Below are 23,079 nucleotides of genomic sequence, written 5' to 3'. Positions count from 1 at the left end.
TATTCAATACTGTAAACGTATTTTAAGACAGAGTGCACTAAATTTAACTTTTAAAAAAAATTAGCCATTGTTCCTGAATTGTTTTTTCTCATTCAATGATAACAACTTGTAATTTGTGTCATTTGAGTTTTAATTCAGCAGTAAATCATTTCCATTCCATTTCCTAAGCAGCGTTGTCCTGAAAAAAAAAAAAAGGCTGAGAATAATTCAGCTAATGGATGTCCGAAGTTGTGCTGGGTATACATCTTCATTTGATTGGGTCTTATGGCATTTTCATGTCCACTATCTTCAACCAGTAATTTTTTTTAAGTAAATGTGGCTCTTTTTTTCTAAAGAATGTACTTTTCTTGTTTTACCTTTTTTTTTTTTAAAAGTCTTTCCATTTCACAAAAACATTTTGCATTTGTCTCAAGAGACTCAAATAGGAAGATCAGTTTTCAAGGCACTCACGTCAAATTGAATGGCAGTAGAAAAACTGTCCAATAAATTATTTTTATTTATTTTTCTTTATAGTGCCAGTATTGTGAATGCCATGCTTAGCAACACTGACACTTAATCTCAGCTGTTCCCTTACAGTTTAACCCACCTTTGGGCCAAGTAGAAGAATATGATGTAATTTCTTGTTGAGAAGCCATTTTTCTCTTAACCACAAACAAAAGCTTTAAAGTGCGGGTCAACATAATTAAAATCTCTAACCATAATTTTCCACTGTTTGCTAATATTAGTCATAACAGGCTCTATAAAATTTGGAATTTGAAAGTCAAGCAGGTGCATTTTTCTTCTCTTCACTTTTTTCTGTCATAATGCTTTTGTCTGAATTCAGTTCCATTCTGTTCCTAATTAAGTCAAGGGGAAAACTCTTACTGACTTCAGTAGGAGTGGAATCTTGCCAAGACAGGTAAATCAACTAGAATTTATTTTTCCCTTCCTTATAACAACATCATATAAGATATTTCTAATATTTCTGTCCATAAACCATATGCTTATAAGCTGAGGCTTTTCATTGAGAAATTCACACTTTCCCAACCCCACGTCATTATTTTAACTGCAGCAAATCTCGACTAAAGTAGATGTCCTGAAGCCAAATTTATGATTTTGCTGTTTAAAAAGAAAAAAGATGGCATTTGGCTCCTCCAAGGTTTGAAAATAATATTGCAATACTCAAGATGGTACTTTTTCTGTTTCTGGGAAAGTCATGGGAGGGGAAGAGGGAGGGGAAGGACACCCCAGAAAAATGACGAAGTGGCACCATTATGTTGGCAGAGTTCTTAACAACAAGAAGAAAGTATCCGATAGTAATGCACAATTAAGAATGTTCTGTTTTTTGAATGTAGCTGCCTTCTGCACCTATGACATTTCGTTGCCCTAACTTAGTGATGAAAATTCATCCAGAAAAGGCCTCTCTATCATCAGCCACATTGTCAGTGCTCCATATCGATCCAATTCCAAACAAAGTGCTAATTTAAAGATTGTTATCCGCTGTACAATTTTGTTTTCCCTAATATTCAAGGTTATTTAAGAAGAGGAAAGGGAAAAAAAGAAAGGAACAGAAAAAAGAAATATTTCTGTTCAAATGCTGGCTTCTTCACAAGAAATTACACATGCTTAGCTTAAATTTCAACAAAGCAGCGGCCCAAAAATTATAATTTTAAAAGATATGTTTCTCCCCTACAATGCAAGTAATCTCAGGCTACGACTGGGTAAAATTAAAAGGGATACCCAACAAAATTTTAAAAGAAATTTAAAGAGAAAGAATAAAAAAAGTACCTGCACATGCCAAAAAATTACAAAAACCCAATAAATACAGAAATTATTGCACAGTTAAAAGGCCTCCACATTTTTACTGCCTTAATCAACCCTCAGGTTTAATAGAACTTTGTAGACACAGGTTACATTTAAGTGCCAAAGTCTGGCACCTACCATAGTTATGCTAAGTTATGTTTACGGAGGCAAGTTAGGTCATCTTTTCTCAGTTGGCAATAGTTAAACTGTACAAATAAAATGGTACCTAGACCCCTGAAATTTAACCTAGCGGGGGTGGGGAGGGGGTGGGGGGTGGGGGGGCGGGGGGTGGGGGGCCTTAGCTTCTTTCTGCCTGCTCAATTTGACGTCATTTGTCAGCAAATGTTCTCCATGCCACTTTTTCATGTGTTTTTCTCCAGGGTGCTGTAAACACTGAAGGGCATCTGGCAAATGTCGCAGCGGTAGACCTCCTTCCCTATCTGGCCATGCGTTTTCATATGGCGCGTCAGCTTACTGCTCTGGGCACATGCAAGTTGCAGAGCTCGCATTGTAAGGCCGCTCTCCAGTGTGGCTCCGACGGTGCACCGTCAAATTGCTGCAGTTCTTAAAGACCTTGCCACAGTACTCACATGTATCGCTCCTGCGCCCTTCCTTCGAACTGGGTCGCCCGGGGCCGGGGCCGCTGATGTGGGGGGTGCTGCCTCCACTCGCTGTGCCGATGCGCCCTGAGAGCCCCCCGTCCAGCATGTCCCCCGGCGGGGTGGAGAAACGCAGGCTCCCATTCTCCGACGAGTGCTACGGGAAGAGGTCGCAAAGGGGGATTGTCGGGAGTCTGTGAATCCGAGGAACGGATCCTTCATGAAGTGCCGCGATGCTGCGTACCCTACCAGCCACTGGGAGTAAACGTTTTCGGAAGGTATTATTGTTGCTGGTGGCAAGTCCAAATCTTTCTCTACCTTTATTCGTTTAGAGGAATTGTTTAAACTGGGGCTCGTGATAGGCGTCGGCTTGCGGGGGAACAAGTTTGGGAAGGGTTCACCCGGGCCAAAGTTTCTTCCGTTGACTGTCCCTTCTTCAGTGCGGTCTAGCTCTCCTACCACTGAGTCTTCATCACCTGGATCTCTCTGGCAGAGATCTCGAGGACACAAGTCTCGCTGGTCAGAAGACCTTTTCATGAAGCTACTCCTCTTCTGTTTTTCAGCTAGCATGTCGTTGTATTGCTGGATGGCACCTAGACTTACATTCTCAATGACTTTTCCCAAGACAAGGGATTTCTCGTCCGGCAGCGACTTGGAGCCATTTTCTCGGTTACGACTCAGCTCCGAGTCCATACTGAAGCTCGACTCTGGCCGGCTCTCGTTTTCGAGCTCCTCTTCCTCCTCCTCCTCCTCTTCCTCTTCTTCATTGTCATGGCCCAGGGAAGGATCGCTCTCATTCCTGAAATCTGCCTCACTGGATTTCAGTCCCTCTCCAGTAAGCTCACTTGTGCCCGGCTCGGGGGAACTAGTGGTGGACAGTCCATCATCTGACCTGCCCGTCATGGAGCCAGCTTTATGCATATGCGTTTTCATGTGGCGTTTTAGTTTGCTGGCCTGGGAGCAAGCGTGGTCACAGAGCTGACACTTGTAGGGCTTTTCTCCTGTGTGACTGCGCCGGTGCACAATAAGGTTACTCTGGAACTTGAATGTTTTCCCACAAAATTCACAGGACTTGCTCTTGGCCTGAGGCTGGGGAGGCGTAGTGCTGCTGGGGGGCATGGGAGGCAGTGGTGGGGTGCTCAAAAAAGGTGATTTAGGACTCGGCTGGAAAGGATTCAATAGGACGATGCATAGGGTTGGTGCGACTGGGTGAGACTGGCGGAGGGGTGGAACTGTTTCCTGCCAGCTCTCGAAGCCTTCTGGAGAAATCCATCGCTGGGGACTCAATTGCCATGGGGTTTAAACGCATAACTCTGTCAAAGGCACTGGGATGCTGGGCAACTAACCCCATTTCTTCGGCACTAAGGCGATGTGGATCCAGATGATGGACGAGGTGGTGGGCTGAACAGCGGAGGCGTGTTTGGGAGCCGACCCTCACCAAAGCCAGGGTGTCGCGCAAGATGGGTCCTGTCATCCGCAAAAGATTGAAAGGGTTGTTGTCACCAAGGAAATTCATCAGCGGGGACTGTGCAACAGTCTCCGGTCCCAGAGGAGGAGGGATGTGATGCGTGGAGTAAGGGAACTGTTGAAGGGCTTGTTTCCAGGTAGATGCGAATCCATGTGTTTCTGGGCATGCTGAAGCAAGAACCAAGCGCTATTAAAAGGCTGCTTGCATGTTGTGCAAATATAGCTTGAAGGCTCATCTTTACCTATAAAAGAAAAACAGAAAGAACACTCAAAAATAATACACGGAGAACATTTAAATACAGTTGGCATGAGCTTATTTTGCTAACACATTTTCCCCTTGGCAGTTCTGAAAGAAGGACTTAATTGCAATGTATGGACTGATATAAATTGTTGAACAGCACATTTACTCACCACATTTTATTCACTTAACATGTATGACAATATCACACATAACGCAGCAGTGCTATATACGTTATATCCTCTACACTCGCAAATAAAACCTTCCTTTATGATGCATAAGGATCCAAATCCTTTCACGTGTTTATTCCACAAAAAGGAATTTGTTTCAAAAGATTTATGACTACAGACAAAAACCAAGGAAAATGCAGTGTGGTAGGTTTTACAAGGCACCTGCAAGGAGCTTCAGAGTCATTTTCTCTCTTTCATTTTATATTTTTATATACTTCATGCAGCAAGTTCCCCGGAGATCTTGCTGAATTTAATTTATACATGCTTCAGTCATGCCAGCCCTTCCATTTTTAAAATATTATGTAGGTATTTAGCTGCACAAGTCCTATTCAAGTCAACAAGAGCTTGGAAAACATACCCTTGCATAAACCACTTTGACATTCCTTTTGCCAAAACACCAAGAAGCCACTCAAATGAAACATCCGGTAATCAAAGCCGACAGCACAGTTGCAATTAACAGTAACAAATGTCGGGCCATGCTTGAACTGGGTCCCAAGAATTTCTGAGCCTGAGCCTGCCCTCCAATGCAGAAACACTCACCAGAGCCAAAAACATTGTTCTGTTTGCCTTTCTAGCCTCTTTGAACAACTGCATAAAGGTGGAAAGCATTCCTTTAACCTTGATTCAGCTTTACATAAAGAGCAGGTGTGGACAAGTCTGCACTACAGTCATAATTTGCTAACTAGAAAATTCCAGTCCTGGGCACAATATAAACTATGTGCTATCTTCAAAAAGCACTCCCCCCCCCTCCCGCCACCTCCTTTTTTCAATGCCTCTGCAAGACTCTGATAAATTCATAAATATGTGTCAACCTGAAAATCGTGATCCAGGATTTTTGTTGTTGTTGTTGTCGTTGTTTTGTTAGGATTTTTTTTTTTTTAATGAGGAGGAGGTTTCCTGAAATAACAACTACCTATTTGGAAAATCTAAAATTAATTTCTTGTTTGGTTTGTTTGGATTTGTTTATGAAAAGCACGTTTTTTGGCTAGTGATGGCTCCACTACACCTAAAGGCACTAAACTTCCTGAAAGTTCAAAGCCTGAACCAAGCTTCCCGCCTGACCCATACCTGCATAATGACCTGAATGAAGCCTGATCCCAGCCCCTCCGCAGGAGCCGAGACCCGAAGCTGAACTACAGAGCCCTTTACCATACGGAGGGATTGCAATTCACGAAAGCCTCGTGTTTGAGCATGAAAATGAAAGAGTTTATATGGTGAACAGAACCATATTATCGAAACTACCTTTGTAAAGAGGAATGACTCACAGCAGTCAAAAAAAAAAACCAAAAAACCTAAACTCGGGCACACCAGGCGAAGCAGGATTGCTGCTGACTGAATTCCCCTCTTCTGGCTGTTGCACAAACGGCTGCTGCTAACAAAACCTACAAAACCTTAGACAAGGAGGCTAGAAGATTATCAGCCTACCTATCAGCCTGTCAGTCTATCTAATCTTATCACACAATGAACATCCACAAAAGCGTAAAGGAAAAAGCATCTATCAGATTGAGACTTATTTACAAAAGTAGGTGATAATGTGGTGCAGCTCCTCATGCCTTCTATTGATTTAATAGGGCTATTGCTGTGGATAGCAGCTTCAGACCCTGATTTGGAGAAGCCAGCTCTCCACAGTCCAAGAAAAAACAGCACACAGCACATCAGGCATCGCCGCCTGCTGACACGGCCCCTGTCCCCAGCCCTGCATGCTGCGTCGTACAGGACAGACCCAGCTGCTTTGATTAATCTCTAACAACCGCCATTGGAAAAAAGCAAGTTTGGGAGCTGTATTCAGCTTGGAAAAAGTGCCCGTACTGCTATGACATTAATGAAAGCCACATACAAACACGGAAAGGAACTTATACAATTACCTCTTAAAAATCCTACTCAGCACTGAGGCAGTTAGGGAATTTATGTCAGCTCTGCAGCCAAAGCAACAGTAAAATGTTCCCATTATTACTTCAAATATTTAAATTTCTGTTTCTTACAGAATATGATGAAAATGTCTAGACCTTTAACTTTTCTTGCACTGCAACATGTGAGTATAAAAAGTGACCAGAAATCACTGAAGCAGACTAAAGTATATAACATACTCTGTCAAAGCTTTTTTACACAATAGTTTTACCTCAGCTCACCCTAGAATAGATTGTTAACTAAAGCCCCTTCTGAAGTGTGATCTAATAGCAATGAAGGCAGTATCTTACAAGGTCATATATCTTCAAATTAAGAGTGGCTCTGCACCCTTCACCTTCATTTTATCCACTCTAATTAATCGATTTATTACCCACAGCTGTTCGATTCCTTTCATTTTTAAAGTCACAGCATGCATTCTTTTCTGTTGTGGGGTTTTTTTTCTTTAAAAAAATAAAGTGGTGTGAGCATGTGTGTTGTGGCATGCATTCTCCTTGCTTAGCTCAAGAGCTGACAGGAGGAAGAAAGGCAGCTGTGTATTAGACGATGACGATGACAACAGAGCAACACGCTTACTTCAGCAAAGGCATATACGTAAGGAGAAAAATTCCTGAGTAGGCTGAGGATCAAGGCCAATCTAAACTGAAAATGGCTGATTAAAAAAATTACCCTCAAAATGGCAGCTGGCTGGATGCTTGCTACGACATGTTACATGGAACTGAGATGTTTTGTTTGTTCTCCAAAACTTCACCTCCATGAAATTCAAGTGAGAAAAGCAAGTCTCCCTTCCTTTTTCGTTTTCTCTCAAATGGAGCAAATTAGTGCTATTAGTGATCTAAGATTTACAAGCTAGTAGTCATAAAACAGTCTTCTTTTTGTTTGTTTAGCTTTTATGTCTCCTTAACACTCCTTTTCAGGAGAACCCAACACGACAGCAAAATTGACTGCAGGCTACCTGGCTAACCAATCTCTGCCTGCTTCACCAGTGTTCGTGTGTGCATGCCCATGCACATAGATATATACTATTTTAACTTTCACAACCCTCAAAGACTCTCCCCAGACTCCCTGTTTTAAAAAAAAAAAAAAAAAAAAAAAATATGTTCATTTCCATATTATCACTTCATGGTTATCGTGCCTAGAAGTTGCCCTGAGCACTGTAGATGCTCACTTTTAAGAAACAGAACAATGTCAAAAGTCTTTGAAGATCCACTCCGAACATTTTTATATTCAAAAACTTGCTAAATATTTAAACATGCCCAGAAACAGCCACATATCGCTCAGAATGATCCTTATATTTAATATGCAGTGCACCTACACTATAAAAACTCTTTGTTATACAGGCTAACTTTGATATATGGCTATCTTAATCCCTTGCCACCTGCACTGAGTCTGCCTAAATACCCACTTTATGACACTAGCTATATAGGCTTTGCCATATGCAGTCTTTAATCACTTAGCATGTGCTTGACTTTGAGCTGTGAGTAATCACATCAGTGAAACCTTAAGCAGAGGCTTAAGTGCTCTGTTGGATAGTGATGAAATTATTCATGTGCTTAGAGTAAGCACAAGCCAAGACTTCATTAATACCGGTTCAATGAATTGCACATGGATCCAACCTTACAGTCTGTAACTAGACATGATCTGGGGGGGCTGATGGCTCAAGTGTAAATTTTTATCTGTACATTAGCTGGTAGATGTGGTGTAGTACTGAGATGAGACACCCATGCCACAAGCCCTGAGCAGTCAATAGTAGCTTCAAGGTTGCTCTAAAGCCAAACAAACACTGCCACTAGCCTTCAGACACGAGCCAGGTTTGTAGGGCTGGATGCTACAGAGACACAGGTGTACGGGTTCAGAAATACTGATTTGAAGGCTAGGAAGGACCATGAAATTAAGAATGAGAGGACTTGGATAAACCTTAAGGGTTGTCCTTGTCCTATTGCTGACCCAAGGGATGTCCATATCTATGTATCTATTCATATCTATCACAGATGCTCTATTACACTGCTTCAAATTCCACTTGGATAGTCTACTTCATTCCTTTTCTCATTTACTATCATGAAGGTTCGCCAAATGCGTAATCTAAATCTTTCTTCCTGCAATTGAAGATCATAATATTTTGTCCTACCTATATGTACTTGAAAAATATAGGAAAAAACTTAGTCTGCACCTCACATGCAGATGTCTTCAGCCAGTGATTTGCAGTTGAACCACTTCATGCCTTTCAGCACCCCATTCTCCCCAACTTGATTTAGAATGTCAAGTGAGAGAGAATTCACTATGTATTGGAGTAGTCCGTGGCAATGGACTGTTTTCAGTATTTAACAAAAATGTTTTTTTCTTTCCTATTCAAATTATTGAGTTCCACTGCTGACTATTAGATCTTGTTATGTTTTTATCTGGTAGAGTAAAAATCTCTCTAGTATCTTCTCCCTAAGCAGGTAATTATAAACTATGAACTTATTGAACACTCTTGCCTTTTCTGCATATTCAGACAAAAGATGGTCTTTTCCAGAAATATTAAAATGTGTTCCCTCCATTACTGCATGACAGATTATGTTCCGTTCAAAATGTCAAAGCAATAATGAGCTTTCTCCTCTTTCATGAGCAGCAAAAAACAAAGCTAAATTTAGTTCCTGCCTCTCAAATTCTACCTTTACAGGGGGCAGTGAGAAGACAGGTCATTTTGCCCAGCCCAGCACAAAAGTAGCCTGGGTCTGTGGCCATTCATCCCACTGCACCAGGCAGCCTGAATCCCCTGACTTATCTGTCTTCTGCAGTCTGAGTTGCATCATTTAGTGATACGCAGATCTTCCTTGCCTAGCTGGTACATGACTTTCTATATACTCTGAATGCTGAGCGCCTTTGCCCTGGAGATAAAATTCGCTTAAAATATACTCAGTTATTCTGGATACCATCAAACAATCATCATGTGAGATAAGAACTTTGAGAATTCATTATTTTCTGCTGGACTACAGTGACATCCAGTGCCTTATGATCCTTCCCTCAGCATGCCTGAATAATTCCATTAACTGTAACAGAGAACAAACTCCCCCCTGCCCCTTTTTAAATCACCCACCCATAACCCCTGCCAGACTGTGGTGAGGAGCTGCAGTCGGGTCCACATAACCACTGCCATTCTTTACCTCTAGCAATGCTTTCCAGATAAATTTTCTGGTTCCCTTTACAAAGTTACAACAGCGCAATAAAAATGTTAAGGAATTTTGATGCTGCTTTACTGCACCATTAGAAGTTCAGGAAAAGTAGAAACTTGCAAGCTTTAAAGAAAGACACCTTTTAATGTAGCACTCAGGAACAGACATGCATCGGGTTCCGACAGTCGTTCCACCAATGTTACTTTCTTCTCCACCACTCAGTTTTTAATGAACATTTTGTAAAAAATTACGTCCTTGTTATTACATGGTTACTCTAATAATGCCATAAAGGGTATCGTGGATGCTCCATAAAAAACACACTTTAATTGAATTATTATTAAATTAAATGCCATAATTGAGAACACTAGTTTAACAAGTCTCTTATAGACCCAGCTGACATTAAAGAGAAGGGCATTAAATACTGGAAAGATTTAGTGTTTCATAGTGCAGAAAAATATATGGTTATATGTGGTTGACAGGTCACCTAAACAAGGCCAATACTTTCCAGGTGCCTGCAGTGTGGATCTGCATACAACTATAGCGGTTCATACCCAATGCTTGACTGGGTATGCAAAATTATCTCTAATATAGGTATTTCTGCTGAAGAGGTTTATAAGCACATAACCACTTTAAATTATCCAGGTTACAAGACATTTACCTACATACATTTCTGATTGAATAAACATCCGTTGAGCACACACCCAGTATCATGAGTTTTACCCTCCCTGCACTCCCTGGGCTGTTTGGAAGTACTGCTACCTCCATTTCAGAGGGACTGGCAGCCTCAATAAAATGACAGAAGCGTGAAGCAGGATCCAAGCCTGGGTGAGGATCAGAACTGCCAGTTCAATGCGAGTCACTAGTTTCAAACACCAAACGCAAAGGAACCATTTCTCTTTATACCTCTCTTCATTTTCATTTTGGTTTGATGGCAACATGAGTTGAAGATGTAAAACAAGTGCAACTCCTCTATCTCCAGAGCTAACAAACTGCATCCATCCCCACACTGCCTTGTCTAAAGAAAGGGCTCAAGAGAGTCTTGCAGCACATCTTGGTGAGGGTGATGGGGGCTACCACCAACGGTTTGTAAAATGAGCATCAACTGGCAACTAAAATTGGTGGTTTATGACTCAGCAAGACGCCTGCAGTCTCACAACCTAAGCGTCTTCCACTCAGACTGTTCTCGTAAAGCTCAGCTGACAAGTGCATCTCAGTCAAGAAGAAGAGATAAAGGTTTAGGTATAAGAGCACAAGCATGAGGAGCCAAAGAGCCTGCCATCATCTGGAAATGGGGAATCTCAGGATGAGGTTGGTGAAAGGAAAGCACGTGACAGGAAAACAAAATGAAATTTTTTAAGAGGTGGATGGAAAAATAAGGGTGTCTGAAGAAAGGAAGGGAAGTAACTGAGAAGTGCAATGTGAATATTCCCGAGAGCATCTCCTACCTGTTGAAAGATCTACAGTAGCACTGGTTGACACCAGTATTAAAATATATCAATATTATACTACTATTAGTAATGCACTACTAATTCTTTCTACGCTAAACTGCCAAACTGTCTTTCATGGATTAAACACTGCACCGCTTTTGGGAGCCTAATTTATTTTCTGAAGCCATTTGTGCCTTTTAGCAGTGTTCCTTTTCTATTAGGCAGGACTGCAAATTGTCCACTTATGATTCTTCTAATAATAAATGTATTTTTTGCCAAATGAACTATTTTATCATATGAGTGGAAAACCAAACAGATTAATTACCAATCACTTCGTTGAGAAGTCAAACTGCCATGCTACAGCCAATCCTTTTGTAATCCCAAGAACAAAGAGCATGGATCCTTGAAAGACTTAGAGATATCAGCCTGATACCTCTAAAATCATACTCTTAGCTAAACTCTGATTTGAATTACCCTGCTATGAATTCAAAGTGGCTCCAATAACTATCACTGCAGTCTTTGAATTTTTCCAGATAAGCTATGCCAGGTTATCACAAACAAGGATCTTAACTAGGCTTATATGAATATTCCAAGTTGTGATATTTTTTTTTCATTAAACTTTCCCCAGAAGCATTTTATATGTCCTCTCTGGCATTTATACTTAACAAAAAAGGAGACCGCAGGCAGACTACAGCCATGCATAACACAAACAGATGCTTCCTTCTTCTTAATGGACACAGGCAACCTTTGGCTGAAGATGCAGCTTGTGTTCAATAGTCCCATTTTCTGTAAGACTTAATCATACCTCAGATCTGTACTGCCAGATTCAGATAAATGAGCCAAAAGCACAGCTCAGTTTAATTTCTAGTGCATTACAAAATGGCAATATTATATTTTTAGGTATAAAATGTCAATAGTCATTTTGGGCGACTTCCTCCTGGATGTCCAGTTTCTCATTCCTTAAAAGAGCTTGTGGCTTACTGCAAGTTAATGTTCAGCCTACAGAAGTATAAGAAGTGCTTTTACTTAGCGCAGAAAAAGAAAGAAAAATATATAGCAAAAGCTGGAACTCATGACACAGGGATTTTGACCCAGAAGTCCTATTAAAATGGAAGATAAAAAACGTGTTTGTCATCTCTGAACACCTTCTTCTAATTGGTGTTAAATTCTAAAATACAAAGGCAATTTATAAAACAGAGAAAGAGAGAAGTGTGAAAAGTAAGGGCCCAACAGGAAAATCAATATTAAAAGATCAATAGTGAATGAGTTAACTTTTAATTAGCCCTTTGTGATATAACATTCCAATTGACTCCTACCTTAGCATCTAAACAGCTTTCTGTCTTTTAGTTAGTTTCTCTGAACACAAGACATCAGCTAGCAGATGGACAGGTTGCTTTACAAACCTCCTGTATAAAATAACAAAAAACTAATCAGTGGAAAATGGGGAATGGTAGTACTTGGGGGGGAAGTGGGGGGGTGGGTGGAGTAGGGATCAGGGGGAATGTACCCACTCCTAAGATGAAAAGACCTTGGACTCCCCCATGGCTGGTGTTTAATATATAGGATCCCTTTACAGCATTCATTAAAAACCCTTGTACTGCTCAAGGACACTTTTTAGGCCTTTCTTGCATAAGGTATTCAAATGCATTTGAAATAATGTCAGTCTCTTCTACAACATATGAGATATGCCAGCAGCTTCCCCTTTAAATCGGTTTCCTGTAAGTAGTTTTGTTTGAAAACTGGCAGTGCTAGGATTTTTTTTTTCCCACAGACTTTTCTAAGGTGCCATTTTCTCATCTTACAAGCAGAATTCTCAGTAATCTGAATAGGAACTTAAAGGAGGATACATAAAGGAAATTGTCCATGTCATATAATGGAAAAATAAAGAGTAATTAGGAAACAATAAAAAAACCCAAAGGTTGAAAACAAATTTTCCTGTTTTTTTCCTCCGGAGTACTTCAGTCTGTTTTACTACAATTATTTCTTAAGGGTATTAGGTGTCTATTCATAGATAGTAAATGAAATAGCATTTTGTTTTAATTCTTGTTTCTTTAACAAATGCTAACTCCCATCTCTGCTTCTTTAAATCACAAAATCTCCACATTCAATCCTAAGAACTATTATAAAGGCTGTAAATCTTGTTTTAATGGAATGTACATTTAGCTATGAGGAGATAATTGACGTTTATGGAGGGCCTAGATGCTGATATATAGGTTATCTAATACAAAGGGGACTCATTACTGAAGCACTACAAACAAGTCGTAATATATGTATATTGTTCTGAGTGGCGTTATAGCAAAAGTGTTCGGGTCTGCAGGGATTTATAAACACAAGAAAAACAGCAGACATGACTTGTAAATTTGTCTCATTTGTCTCTGAAGTTAAAGGTTATTCCCTTGATCTGAATTGTAATAAAACATGCTAGACTAAGGTTTGTAGGGATGTTTGATATGTAAATTGTGTATAATGATAGGCAATTATAGGGTAAAAATGGACCTTATGAATGTTACAGAATTGCATGGAGCATCAAAGTATTTTCCTCAGATGAAATATTTATCTTTTATGCATGTTATAAGCACTTTTCAAAGGTATTCAGCAAACCTATTTGAGTGGAGAGTTGACAAAAATCAAACCATTACAACCGACTAAGACTGTGGGCTTATGCACAGGAGAAGCCACCGCTTTTTACAGAATATACATAATAAATCTCTTGAACTAATGGTTCCGGAGTGGATCCTCAAGGACAGTTCCACTGATTTTCACTCCCTTAGATGAAAGCTGGTCAGATGTTTCTGGATTTTTTTTTTTTAAGAAGATGTGGTGGATGGAAGTGTGGGGAGGGAGACTGGGGAGAATAAACTAGGTAAGAATGTGAATTTTCTTGGACTGATTCAATGAAGCCCCATTTCCCCCCTTAAGTTCGTTGGCTGCTGTTTCCAGGGAATAATATTTAAAAAAAAAAAAAAAAAAGAAAGAAAGAAAGAAAGGATGCTGCATCGAGATAGAACGGAGTAAGCTGAGAGATGATACTGTAGTTATGCTACTGAACGATAAGGTTTTCTCCTTCTCTGAGCACGACAGTCTGTTCAGGTTAACCAACTGCAGTGTTAGAATAACTCCAGCCGACTTGTCACAGAGTACAAAAGTCATCAGCAACTGAATGTTCTTTTCTGCACCGCAATTAAGACGAATCAATACGACGTGCCACAAATGGTATTTTACTCTCAATAAGAACTCGGGCTGAGTTTATTCAGAATATTTTAGCGCTTCCCCAGGGGATTTTGGTCCGACGCAGATGGCAAATAAAGTACTCAGCCTAGGGCTAGAGCACATTATGCTAATTCTAATGTCAGATGTACTTTAATATACAGCTCTATTTAATCACCCCATTATTTCACATTTCCATATGAAAAACCTGCGGCACTTCTGCAGAGCTTTCACTCTGCGACAATGCCAGCTTCCTTCAACTAGCTCACTGCGAAAGAGAAAAGAAGACTGGTCATTCTCGCCAGTCAAAATGTTACAGTTTCAAAGTTTCAGTATTCCTGAATTTAAAGTGGGTCTTCCAGTGCAATTAGCAAATCGCTCAGCTAGAATGCTGATATGTACAAAATGTTAAGGAGGTGTGACTGAAAAAAAATAAAAATAATAGCCCTCCCTCTCCACTTCATCCGCTCGCACACACAGGCATAGGCAGGCACGTATCCCAAATCTGCTTGCAGAACAGTAATAATAAAAATAATGAAAATATTTTCACAGTGCAAGTCAACCAATATTCTCAACACTTGTCACCAAAACACTGCTATTCCCGGCTGCACGGCTTCCGTTACTTAGAAGAACAGACATGGCTGGCACAGCTGCCAACCTACAGATGTCTCCAAATAAAACCTTCCTTGTGTATCAATAATTTTTGCCTGCAACAAACAACACCTCTAATTAGGTTTAGGAGCCACACACCTTCAGCATGGGCCACTATCCAAATTATCTCCAAATTTACCTTGATGCCTCATCTCTGGCGACCACAGAATTTGAACCTATGGACTTGAAGGTAAAATGATTCAAAACTGGATTTACATTGAAAGGAACGAAGGAAAAACTTTGCTGTGGAGCTGTTTTTCAAGCCGTGCAGGCTCTTGACATGCAGACAGGGAAAGCAGCAGCAATCCTCAGAGCACCTCTTCAGCATCCAAGCTTTGCCATCAGAGTAATTCTGTGACGGACCCTTAATTCAGCAGTCATGTACAGTCACTAGTGAAATGAGTTTCACAGTCTCGACAAAATCTTTCTTCAGTTTGGCATAATGGGGGGGTCTGTGCCAACAAGTACTGCACATCAGGGGGAGCCACGTCAGGATTGAATGATACTGAGCTGCTATTAGAGGAACGTACAAAGCTTAAGTCGACGAATTTTTTAATCATTGCAGTAAACCTACAATATGAAATATTCACAAAAACAAAAGATCTCTTTAGAAAAAGACCTACTTTTTACTCATCCAATCACCCAATCTGCATCCTTTATAAATTGTTCAGCAATGCGTGCAGCAGCCAGCACCTGGGGCCAGATCTCACCTGGTTTCACTGCTACACATCAACATTTAAAGATACAGAACTGCACTGCTGTGCCTTGACATAGCATATGCCACAACTTCCATGTCCTAATTTGAACACAGCAGATGATATCACTCACATTCAAGGCAGAAATGCTTACATTTTAAGCTTCCTTTTATTTTTATATATATACATATGTGTGTGTATATATGTGTGTGTGTGTGTGTGTGTATACATATTATGATTTGCTCCCTGTAAGACTGGCTATGAATACAGCACTATGCACAAAGGAGAAGGGGGCTGAGTACACGTCAGAGATCCGTCCTTCCCCAGCTATTCCAACTAGACCTTCAAAAACACAATTCTGTCTTCAGAGAAGAGTATACAACAGTTTCACCCTGCTGGAAGTTTTGCCTGAATGGTAGATACAGCACAAATTAATTTAGTAAATTAGAGCAACTTTAAGATTTGTTTAAAGCAGGGAGTATCTCACTCTGAAAATGAGCAGTTATATTCAAAAAAAGAAGAGGAAATGAATGTTTAATATCCCAATACAAATGTCACTTAAGTCAACAGAAATCTTTCCACTAGCTTCAATGGGCTCTGGGTGAGGGTCTTCTTCCACATTGGGATTTGTTAGTCTCAAGACACTGTCTTCAGGTAGGGATAAATCTGGTTTGTGGTGGTGTAGTTAAAAGAGAGCTGAGTTCACAACAGCTATAAGCCTAAAGAACTGAGCTGTAAATATTTAAAAGAAATAAATAGAGACATATCTGGTAAAGTATCTTTTGTACATTTAGTTAAAACAGTTAAAATTTGAGAAATACATAAACTGAAATTAATCCTTGGCAATTCTGTTGCTTTTTCTTAAGCTGATATTATGTTGATGTGGGGAAGTAAAAAAGGATAATAATATTCTCCATAGATCTATCCTACTTCTTTAGCTCACTTTAGATAAACCAACTGCATTCTTAAACTCCGTTATTAAGAATTCTTTGAAAAAAAATTGTAGCTGAGACTAGCAAAACATTTTTTTAAAAAAAATCATATTTATTCTTGGCAATAAACAAATTTGTGGAATCCCATTCAACTTCCATCATTCAAATTTTTTTTGAATGCCAGTATGTCTGCAGAAACATCTTACACTAAAGGGTTCCTACAGGACTCAAAAGTCCTGTAAAGGAAAATCCCAGACTGGGTGAACAAAGAAGCAAAACAAACACAAGCTTTAAAAGCCTAAATATTGGGGGGTGGGGTGGGGTGGGGTGGGGTGGGGTGGGGTGGGGTGGGGGGTGTGTGCACACACAAGGGAAGGAGAAATGTATAAGATACTTTAGATGAAAAATAAAAACCATCAATTACAGAAACAGGGATCTTGGGGGTTGCTTTAGATTAAGCAGTTAAATTGCAATCTATGACTATGAAGTTGCAAAAGATGAATCTCCAATCATACTTCCTGAAGTGCAAAGATAAAAATACAATTTTTGCTCCTTAAATAGGTGGTCTTTTATGCCACTGTAATACTGCAGAAAATAATGCCAGTGTTGGCTTAAAAGAAGATCCTAAAAACTTCCTATTTTATTTCTATACAATCCAGACTGATCACCTAATAGAACCATAATTAAACAATGCTAAGCATCCGAACCCCTTTGAGAATGTGCTGCTGAAATATATTTTTAGAACAATCACTGTAGTAATTCTTCTTAGTTGTAGAAACACTCCAAATCAGAAAGTCAATTTTTCCTCTATTTGCAGAAGTGTGCTGGTTTTCACTGGAAAGGCGCCTGTGTTTTGTTTGGCTGCTGTTCATATACTGCCTTGGCAGGATTTCCTTGGATTGCTTACAGTGAATATTGCTCTTGCATACAGTAGCACTCCCATTTTAACCGTCCCAGCCACACGTTTTCTAATAACACACGAAGAGCTGCAAAATCCCTATAAGCACAGCTCTTTAAAGCAGCAACAGAAGGGGGTGGGGGTGGAGGACCAGAGTGAGGGGAGGCTCTGCCTGTTCAAAATCCAGCGCTGCAAACGGAGGGTACTCCTTTTAAAAACAACCAATGCGAATTATGTTTAAGGAGCAGCTTTCCAGGAAAAGAAAAAACATCTCCAACAACAGGACCTGATTCAGCTGATTCACTGAATCTGATCCGCACTGGCTGAGCTATGAGCATCACCAAACTGGGTCCAAGTACTGTTTATTTTCTTTTTTGAAAATTTTTTCCCGATTTTCTGAAGGGGGGTGCAGACAACTTAATAATTCCTGGTATCACCTTGCACGTTTGAGACCCTGCACCTAAGCCTGTGTTCCTCATGCATCCCAATTTTCCACCCCATCAGGGGAACGTTGGGGTACATGGGGAACACAGGGCTCCACTGTGGGAATCAAACGGGCAGGCAAGATGAAAGAGGAGGACATCTATCTCACTGAAATAGTCGCAGGAAACAAATGCAGCATTTCCACCTACGGCTGAGAGAGAGAGAAAGCCAATAACAAAACCGTTATTCAGCTCCGTGCCCTTTACAAATAGGACTGACTTGTTAGTGGACAGCTGCGGCTCAGCCCCCCTCCATGCCATTCCAACTTGCTGCCTTTGCCACCCTGCTTTTGGAGATCGACAGCAATTTGCATCTCCATGCATCTCATTTCTCGTTAAGTAAGTTGATTAATCTGGGCGAGGGAAGTTGTCATTCAAAAAAACAGAAATTTCCACTGGCATTATTTCTGCCTTTCAAAATTCACCGACCTCCCCCCCACCGGTCCAGCCCCCACTTCACACCTCTCTTTCTCCCTGTCCCTTTCTCCCCCCTTACCACTCCCTCCCTCCCTCTCCCTCTTTCTCTCTGTTGTTTACAAAGGTTTCATTATGTTTTCAACTAATCAGAAAGGCCTACTAATACACAATTAACATGTGACTATAAAAAAATAGCTTCCAGAAGAAGAAAAGTAATTAAGTAGAGAATGCTTTTCAGTAAGTGCTCGCTTTAACCCATAGTCAGAGAACAGAGTCTAGGTTAGTCCACAATGGATGGAACAGATGCCAAGGGCAAAATGTTAAAAGCAAATAAAAAAGGACATTATTTTCTCTGGGAATAATAACTATCAATGCCACAAAAACGAACATCACACTGCAGTTGTTTTTATCTGACCTCCTCCTCTTTCCTCCACTTTTCTAAAGTGCCTTTTCTGTGTTTCATTAAAATAAATACAAAAATAAAGGTATCATTTATTGCATCCTTGCTTCCAAGGTGACAGGAAAACAAGTGTCCTGGTTTCAGCTAGGATAGAGTTAATCTTCTTTCTGGTAGCTGGTACAGTGCTGTATTTCGGATTTCGGACGTGTAACACACCGATGTTTTAGTTGCTGCTGAGCAGTGCTTACACTAAGTCAAGGACTTTTCAGCTTCTCATGCTGCTCTGCCAGCAAGCAGGCTGGGGGTGCACAAGAAGCTGGGAGGGGACACAGCCACGACAGCTGACCCCAACTGACCAAAGGGGTATTCCATACCATATGAGGTCATGGTCAGCAAACTAGGGGGAGGTTGGCCAGGGAGCTGTTGGTAGGGAACAAGCTGGGCATCAGTTGGTTGGTGGTAAGCACTGATTTTCATTTCCATCCCTTCTTTTTCTTGGGTTTTATTTCTCTCTCTCTTTGTTATTTTCTTTATTATTATTATTATTATTATTATTATTAAACTGTCTTTATCTCAGCCCATGTGTTTTCTTCCTTTCACCCTTCCAATCCTCTCTCCCATCCCACCAAGGGGGACTGGGCAAGTGGTTGCATGTAAAAAGATTGTACTCTAAAATATTTTAAGGCTGAATGTACACATAAAATAAGCTCCCAGAAAAGTTGGTAGGAACTCTGCCCAGGCAGTGACAATGGATGTTGAACCCTCTGCAAATTGTGCTGTCTTATCACACAACAAATAAGAACTACAGGAGACAGTTTGAAAGGTTGTAGCTTTTGCAGCACTTCAGTTGTTAACTTTGCATCTATCTGCTGACACTGTCCTCGGCCTGAGAGTTGCCACACAGGTTGGCAGCCTTACAATTCTAGCATATATATAACATACACCATATATGTGTGTGTACATATTGCAGGGGGCTTGAACTGCCTTTTTTTTTTATCGAGGGATTATCAAAATATATGTCCAAATGCTGCCTTTGTTCTTGACGCATTCAGCCAACCTCGACAGCAAAAATGGTTCCCTTTGGAAAAATATATATTCCTTTCAATGTCTGTCCTTGGAATGGAGCATTTGGGCTATTTTTTATTTCTGTTCCCCTCCCTCAAATGAATTCTGAAACAAACAGACACTTAGTTGTGTATTTTGAAAAACAAATTTTGCAAGGAGCTCAGTGTCTTCAGCAAGACGCTAAATACCACTTTGGTCCCACTGAAATCAACGGGGAGATGAGGGGTGTTGGGAGGAACAGGTCCTCCAAAGTCACAAAGGACCACATGCAGTAACAGCTCCTTTTCCTTACATCCCTACCCCCCACCCCATGAATTTATATTCCAAACTGTGTATCACATACAAAGTATTTTTTACTATCCAAAATCCCATTAGTTTCATTGGCACTTTAGGTAATAAGATTTGCATGGTAAAAATTCCATTTCTATTAGATTGGGTCCATAGGACTCACCAGCCTGATATGATTGTCAGAGGAAAGGGAGGATGTGTGGGTTTGTTACAATATGAGGATTTGTCCACACAGAATTTGGCACCAGTTTAATCAAAAGGACTCACTTTAACCAGTGCAAACCCCAGTGTAGCCTCTATTTCTGTCAGCTTAAAACTGGCTACATCAGGAAATTTCTCACTGTGATTTTATATAGGTATGCTAAAACAGGTCAGCTAAACTGGGGTGGCAATCAGTAGAAACAGTCTATACCCTGAAGTATGCTGGATTATCTGTCTGAAAGACCCCTTTAGTTAAAGTAGTGGAAAAGGGTGTTTAGGCCAGACCCAAATGCTGCATTGGCTTCACACAGGAAGCCTGTAAGAGAAATGATGGCATCCTGGGCTGGACTCTTGACGTCTCTTTCAGGCCAGAGTGAAATCAGTGAGATCCCATCAGCCAGACGCTACTGCTCTTGCTCATATAGGAACATAAAATAACTGGGTCACGCCAACAGGCAGGACCCCGTTTTCAACCATGGCTGCCAGCAGAAGCTTAGAGAAAGAGCACATGAATCAAGCTAAGAAAAGGTTCAACCCCATCCAGACCTGTCAGCCCCAAGAAATCAATGGGTTAGAGTCTTTCAGTGCCAGGGGTTGATTCAGACTGGATTAGCATTTTCGGTAACCACCCACCAAGCATTCCTGATTTTACCTAGCCCTTTTCTGAAGCCGTTTGTTACTTTCAGCCCCTGTGACATCCTGTGGCTATGAGTTCTACACCTCCATTTGGTGTGAGCAAAAAACGACATCAACTTTAAGTCTGCTGCCTGACTCACAGGGCATTTAATGGAGACACGTGCACTGCCAAATGCAACCCGAGTGTGTCACAGCAGCATACCACGGCAAAATGCTCCCTAGCAATACAGACAGCAAAATCATCCTCAGCTTTTACAGAATTCTTACTTCAGCCAAATCCTTACCAGTTCCACAGGAGACTGACTGCTAACCAACAGCAGATGGAAAACTTCAGGACTGGGCACAAGTCAGATATGGCAGCTCTTTCCCAAACCATCCCTTCGTTAGTTTGTTTGCTCTTGATTTCTGATCAACTGTGTAGTTTCTTGTTCTGTTCCTAGTCTAGGTTTAACATCCAATCTAGGTTTAAATGCCTCAAACAAAGGAAATGTAGTCACCAAATGCTAGGAGATGGGTTTATAAGTACTTTACTGAAGCTTGGCATTTTTCCACCTCTTAAGAACACTCTACAACCTGAAAATCAGTCACGGTCTGGAAGTTTTTCCTAATGCTTGTTTCACACATAGGTCAGTTTACCTCTTATTCATAGCTGTAGCTCTCATTCTGAAAATGCACCTGGTGCGTAGCATCAAGCCATTACTGAAGCCCCATTGGCTTCACGGGCTTCATAACGTCACCTCAAGCCTTCTGGAAATGGGGTCTGGAGGGGCTGTCTCACTACTGAATCACCCCAATGTTCCTAGTTACTTGAATCATATTTCCTGTACTTGCTCCTTATTTAACTTGCTCGTATATTTTTAGTTCTTTTCAACTTTCCCTATGAAACGATCCTGCCAACATTTTCATCATTTTTGTTGTTCTGTGAATTACCTCCAATTTGACAACACCCTCCAATTAGCAAGGTGCACAGAATAATACACAGTCTTGGGTCAGTGTTCTGTGGAAAAATAGTTTCCCATTTACTCTTGCTGTGTATCAGATTCTTACTTCAAGAGCATCCTGGGATGGTCAAACTGAGGACTGAATTTGGCCCAGGTGCATAACAAAGGCTGACTGAAGTGTACAAATTGAGAAGTAAAGGTATTTTCCACAGCTCGCTGTCATTGTCCCTGGATCAAGCAGTGATCAAGAGCATTCCCTCCTCTACAACCCCTGAGACCAGCAGACGAAGCTGAGTGACAAAGGGATTAATTGACAACCTTCACTTTGGACTGTTTTGCCTTTATCAATCTCAGGCAGATGCTTAACTCTACAGAGAAGTTATTTTCTAACCAAAACATCATGGCACACCAGATTTGAAAAAAAAATGCAATTGAGGGATATGGGATGCAAAGCAGCAAGAAGGGCCCCAGACATGTACAGAGCAGACAGCAATCAGGCTGACTTATAGCTGGAGTTTGGCGGGAGGCTCCAGATAAGCATCCAGGAGTGTCTGACAGGGGACAGATAGTGAGGATGCCAAGGAATTGTTTGGGGGATCCCACTCGGGTATAACAAGAAGTAATGGGATTTAATTGGGCCATTGACAGTGTAGGCTGATTATCAGCAAAATGTTTCCTAACTCTGAGAACAGCAAATCCTTAAGAGAAGCAAGCCCCAAGCCAGCAGCATCTCAGACAAGGAGGAGCATTTGAGAGTAGACAACAAAAATACAATGTCACATTGCCAGAGTCAGGGCAGCATTATGAAACAGGCATTTTCTGCTTTCTAAATTTATGACCGTGATTCACAAAAATGAATCGGGTTGCTCCAAGTACCCCATTTAGAAACACTGGACTCTGCACAAGCTGCACACACACCCTGCAACCTCAATGGAGTCTGTGCCGTGTGGGAGCCCTGGTGCGCTCCAGAAATGAGTGTTATCAATATCAGTCACCAAGAGATCAGGTCAAAACTGTTAATATTTCATCAGTCACGCGAACTGCATCTCTTTCTCAACACACACCTACGGATTTATTATCAGGGTACTTCAGCTGTTTTGTATTTTTACATAAAGCTGATTCACATACTTTAACACTCATTTTATAATTAAAAACATATGATGGTAAAAGGTTTTTTCCCTAACTCGTTATGAAATATATATGATATATATTTATAAATCACATGTTATCATCTTTTTAGATCTAATGATGTGTGCGGTCTCAGATGAGATGACCTGTTATTCAGGCTAATTGATTCCGTTTCATATGTACAAGCACAAGGTATTTTTATCTAACCTTGGTCATTTGGCTGTATCCATAAAATATGTTCTTTGGGTTTTGCTTGGAGGGGGGATGGGAAGGAAACAAGATTGAACACTTGAGTCAATATTTATCCCTTTGTCAAGATGGATGAGGAATGGATA

At 40.7% G+C, this 23,079-nt stretch overlaps 1 protein-coding gene across 1 annotated transcript in view; it reads right to left on the bottom strand.

Annotated features, from left to right (window-relative positions):
• Window positions 1-2,072: 2,072 nt before the first annotated feature.
• The window catches only part of BCL11B (BAF chromatin remodeling complex subunit BCL11B), a 91,021-nt gene continuing 70,014 nt past the window's right edge, over window positions 2,073-23,079 (bottom strand). The window contains 8 exon segments of the mRNA XM_037395996.1: window positions 2,073-2,275; window positions 2,278-2,292; window positions 2,295-2,538; window positions 2,541-3,563; window positions 3,565-3,768; window positions 3,770-3,828; window positions 3,831-3,944; window positions 3,947-4,090. Of these exon segments, the coding sequence (XP_037251893.1) occupies window positions 2,145-2,275; window positions 2,278-2,292; window positions 2,295-2,538; window positions 2,541-3,563; window positions 3,565-3,768; window positions 3,770-3,828; window positions 3,831-3,944; window positions 3,947-4,090 (1,934 nt within the window). The 3' untranslated portion in view covers window positions 2,073-2,144.

The sequence above is a fragment of the Falco rusticolus genome, chromosome 7 (genome assembly GCF_015220075.1).
Source record: "Falco rusticolus isolate bFalRus1 chromosome 7, bFalRus1.pri, whole genome shotgun sequence".
NCBI classification, from domain to species: Eukaryota; Metazoa; Chordata; class Aves; order Falconiformes; family Falconidae; genus Falco; species Falco rusticolus.
This window is presented reverse-complemented; position numbering and strand designations above follow the sequence as displayed.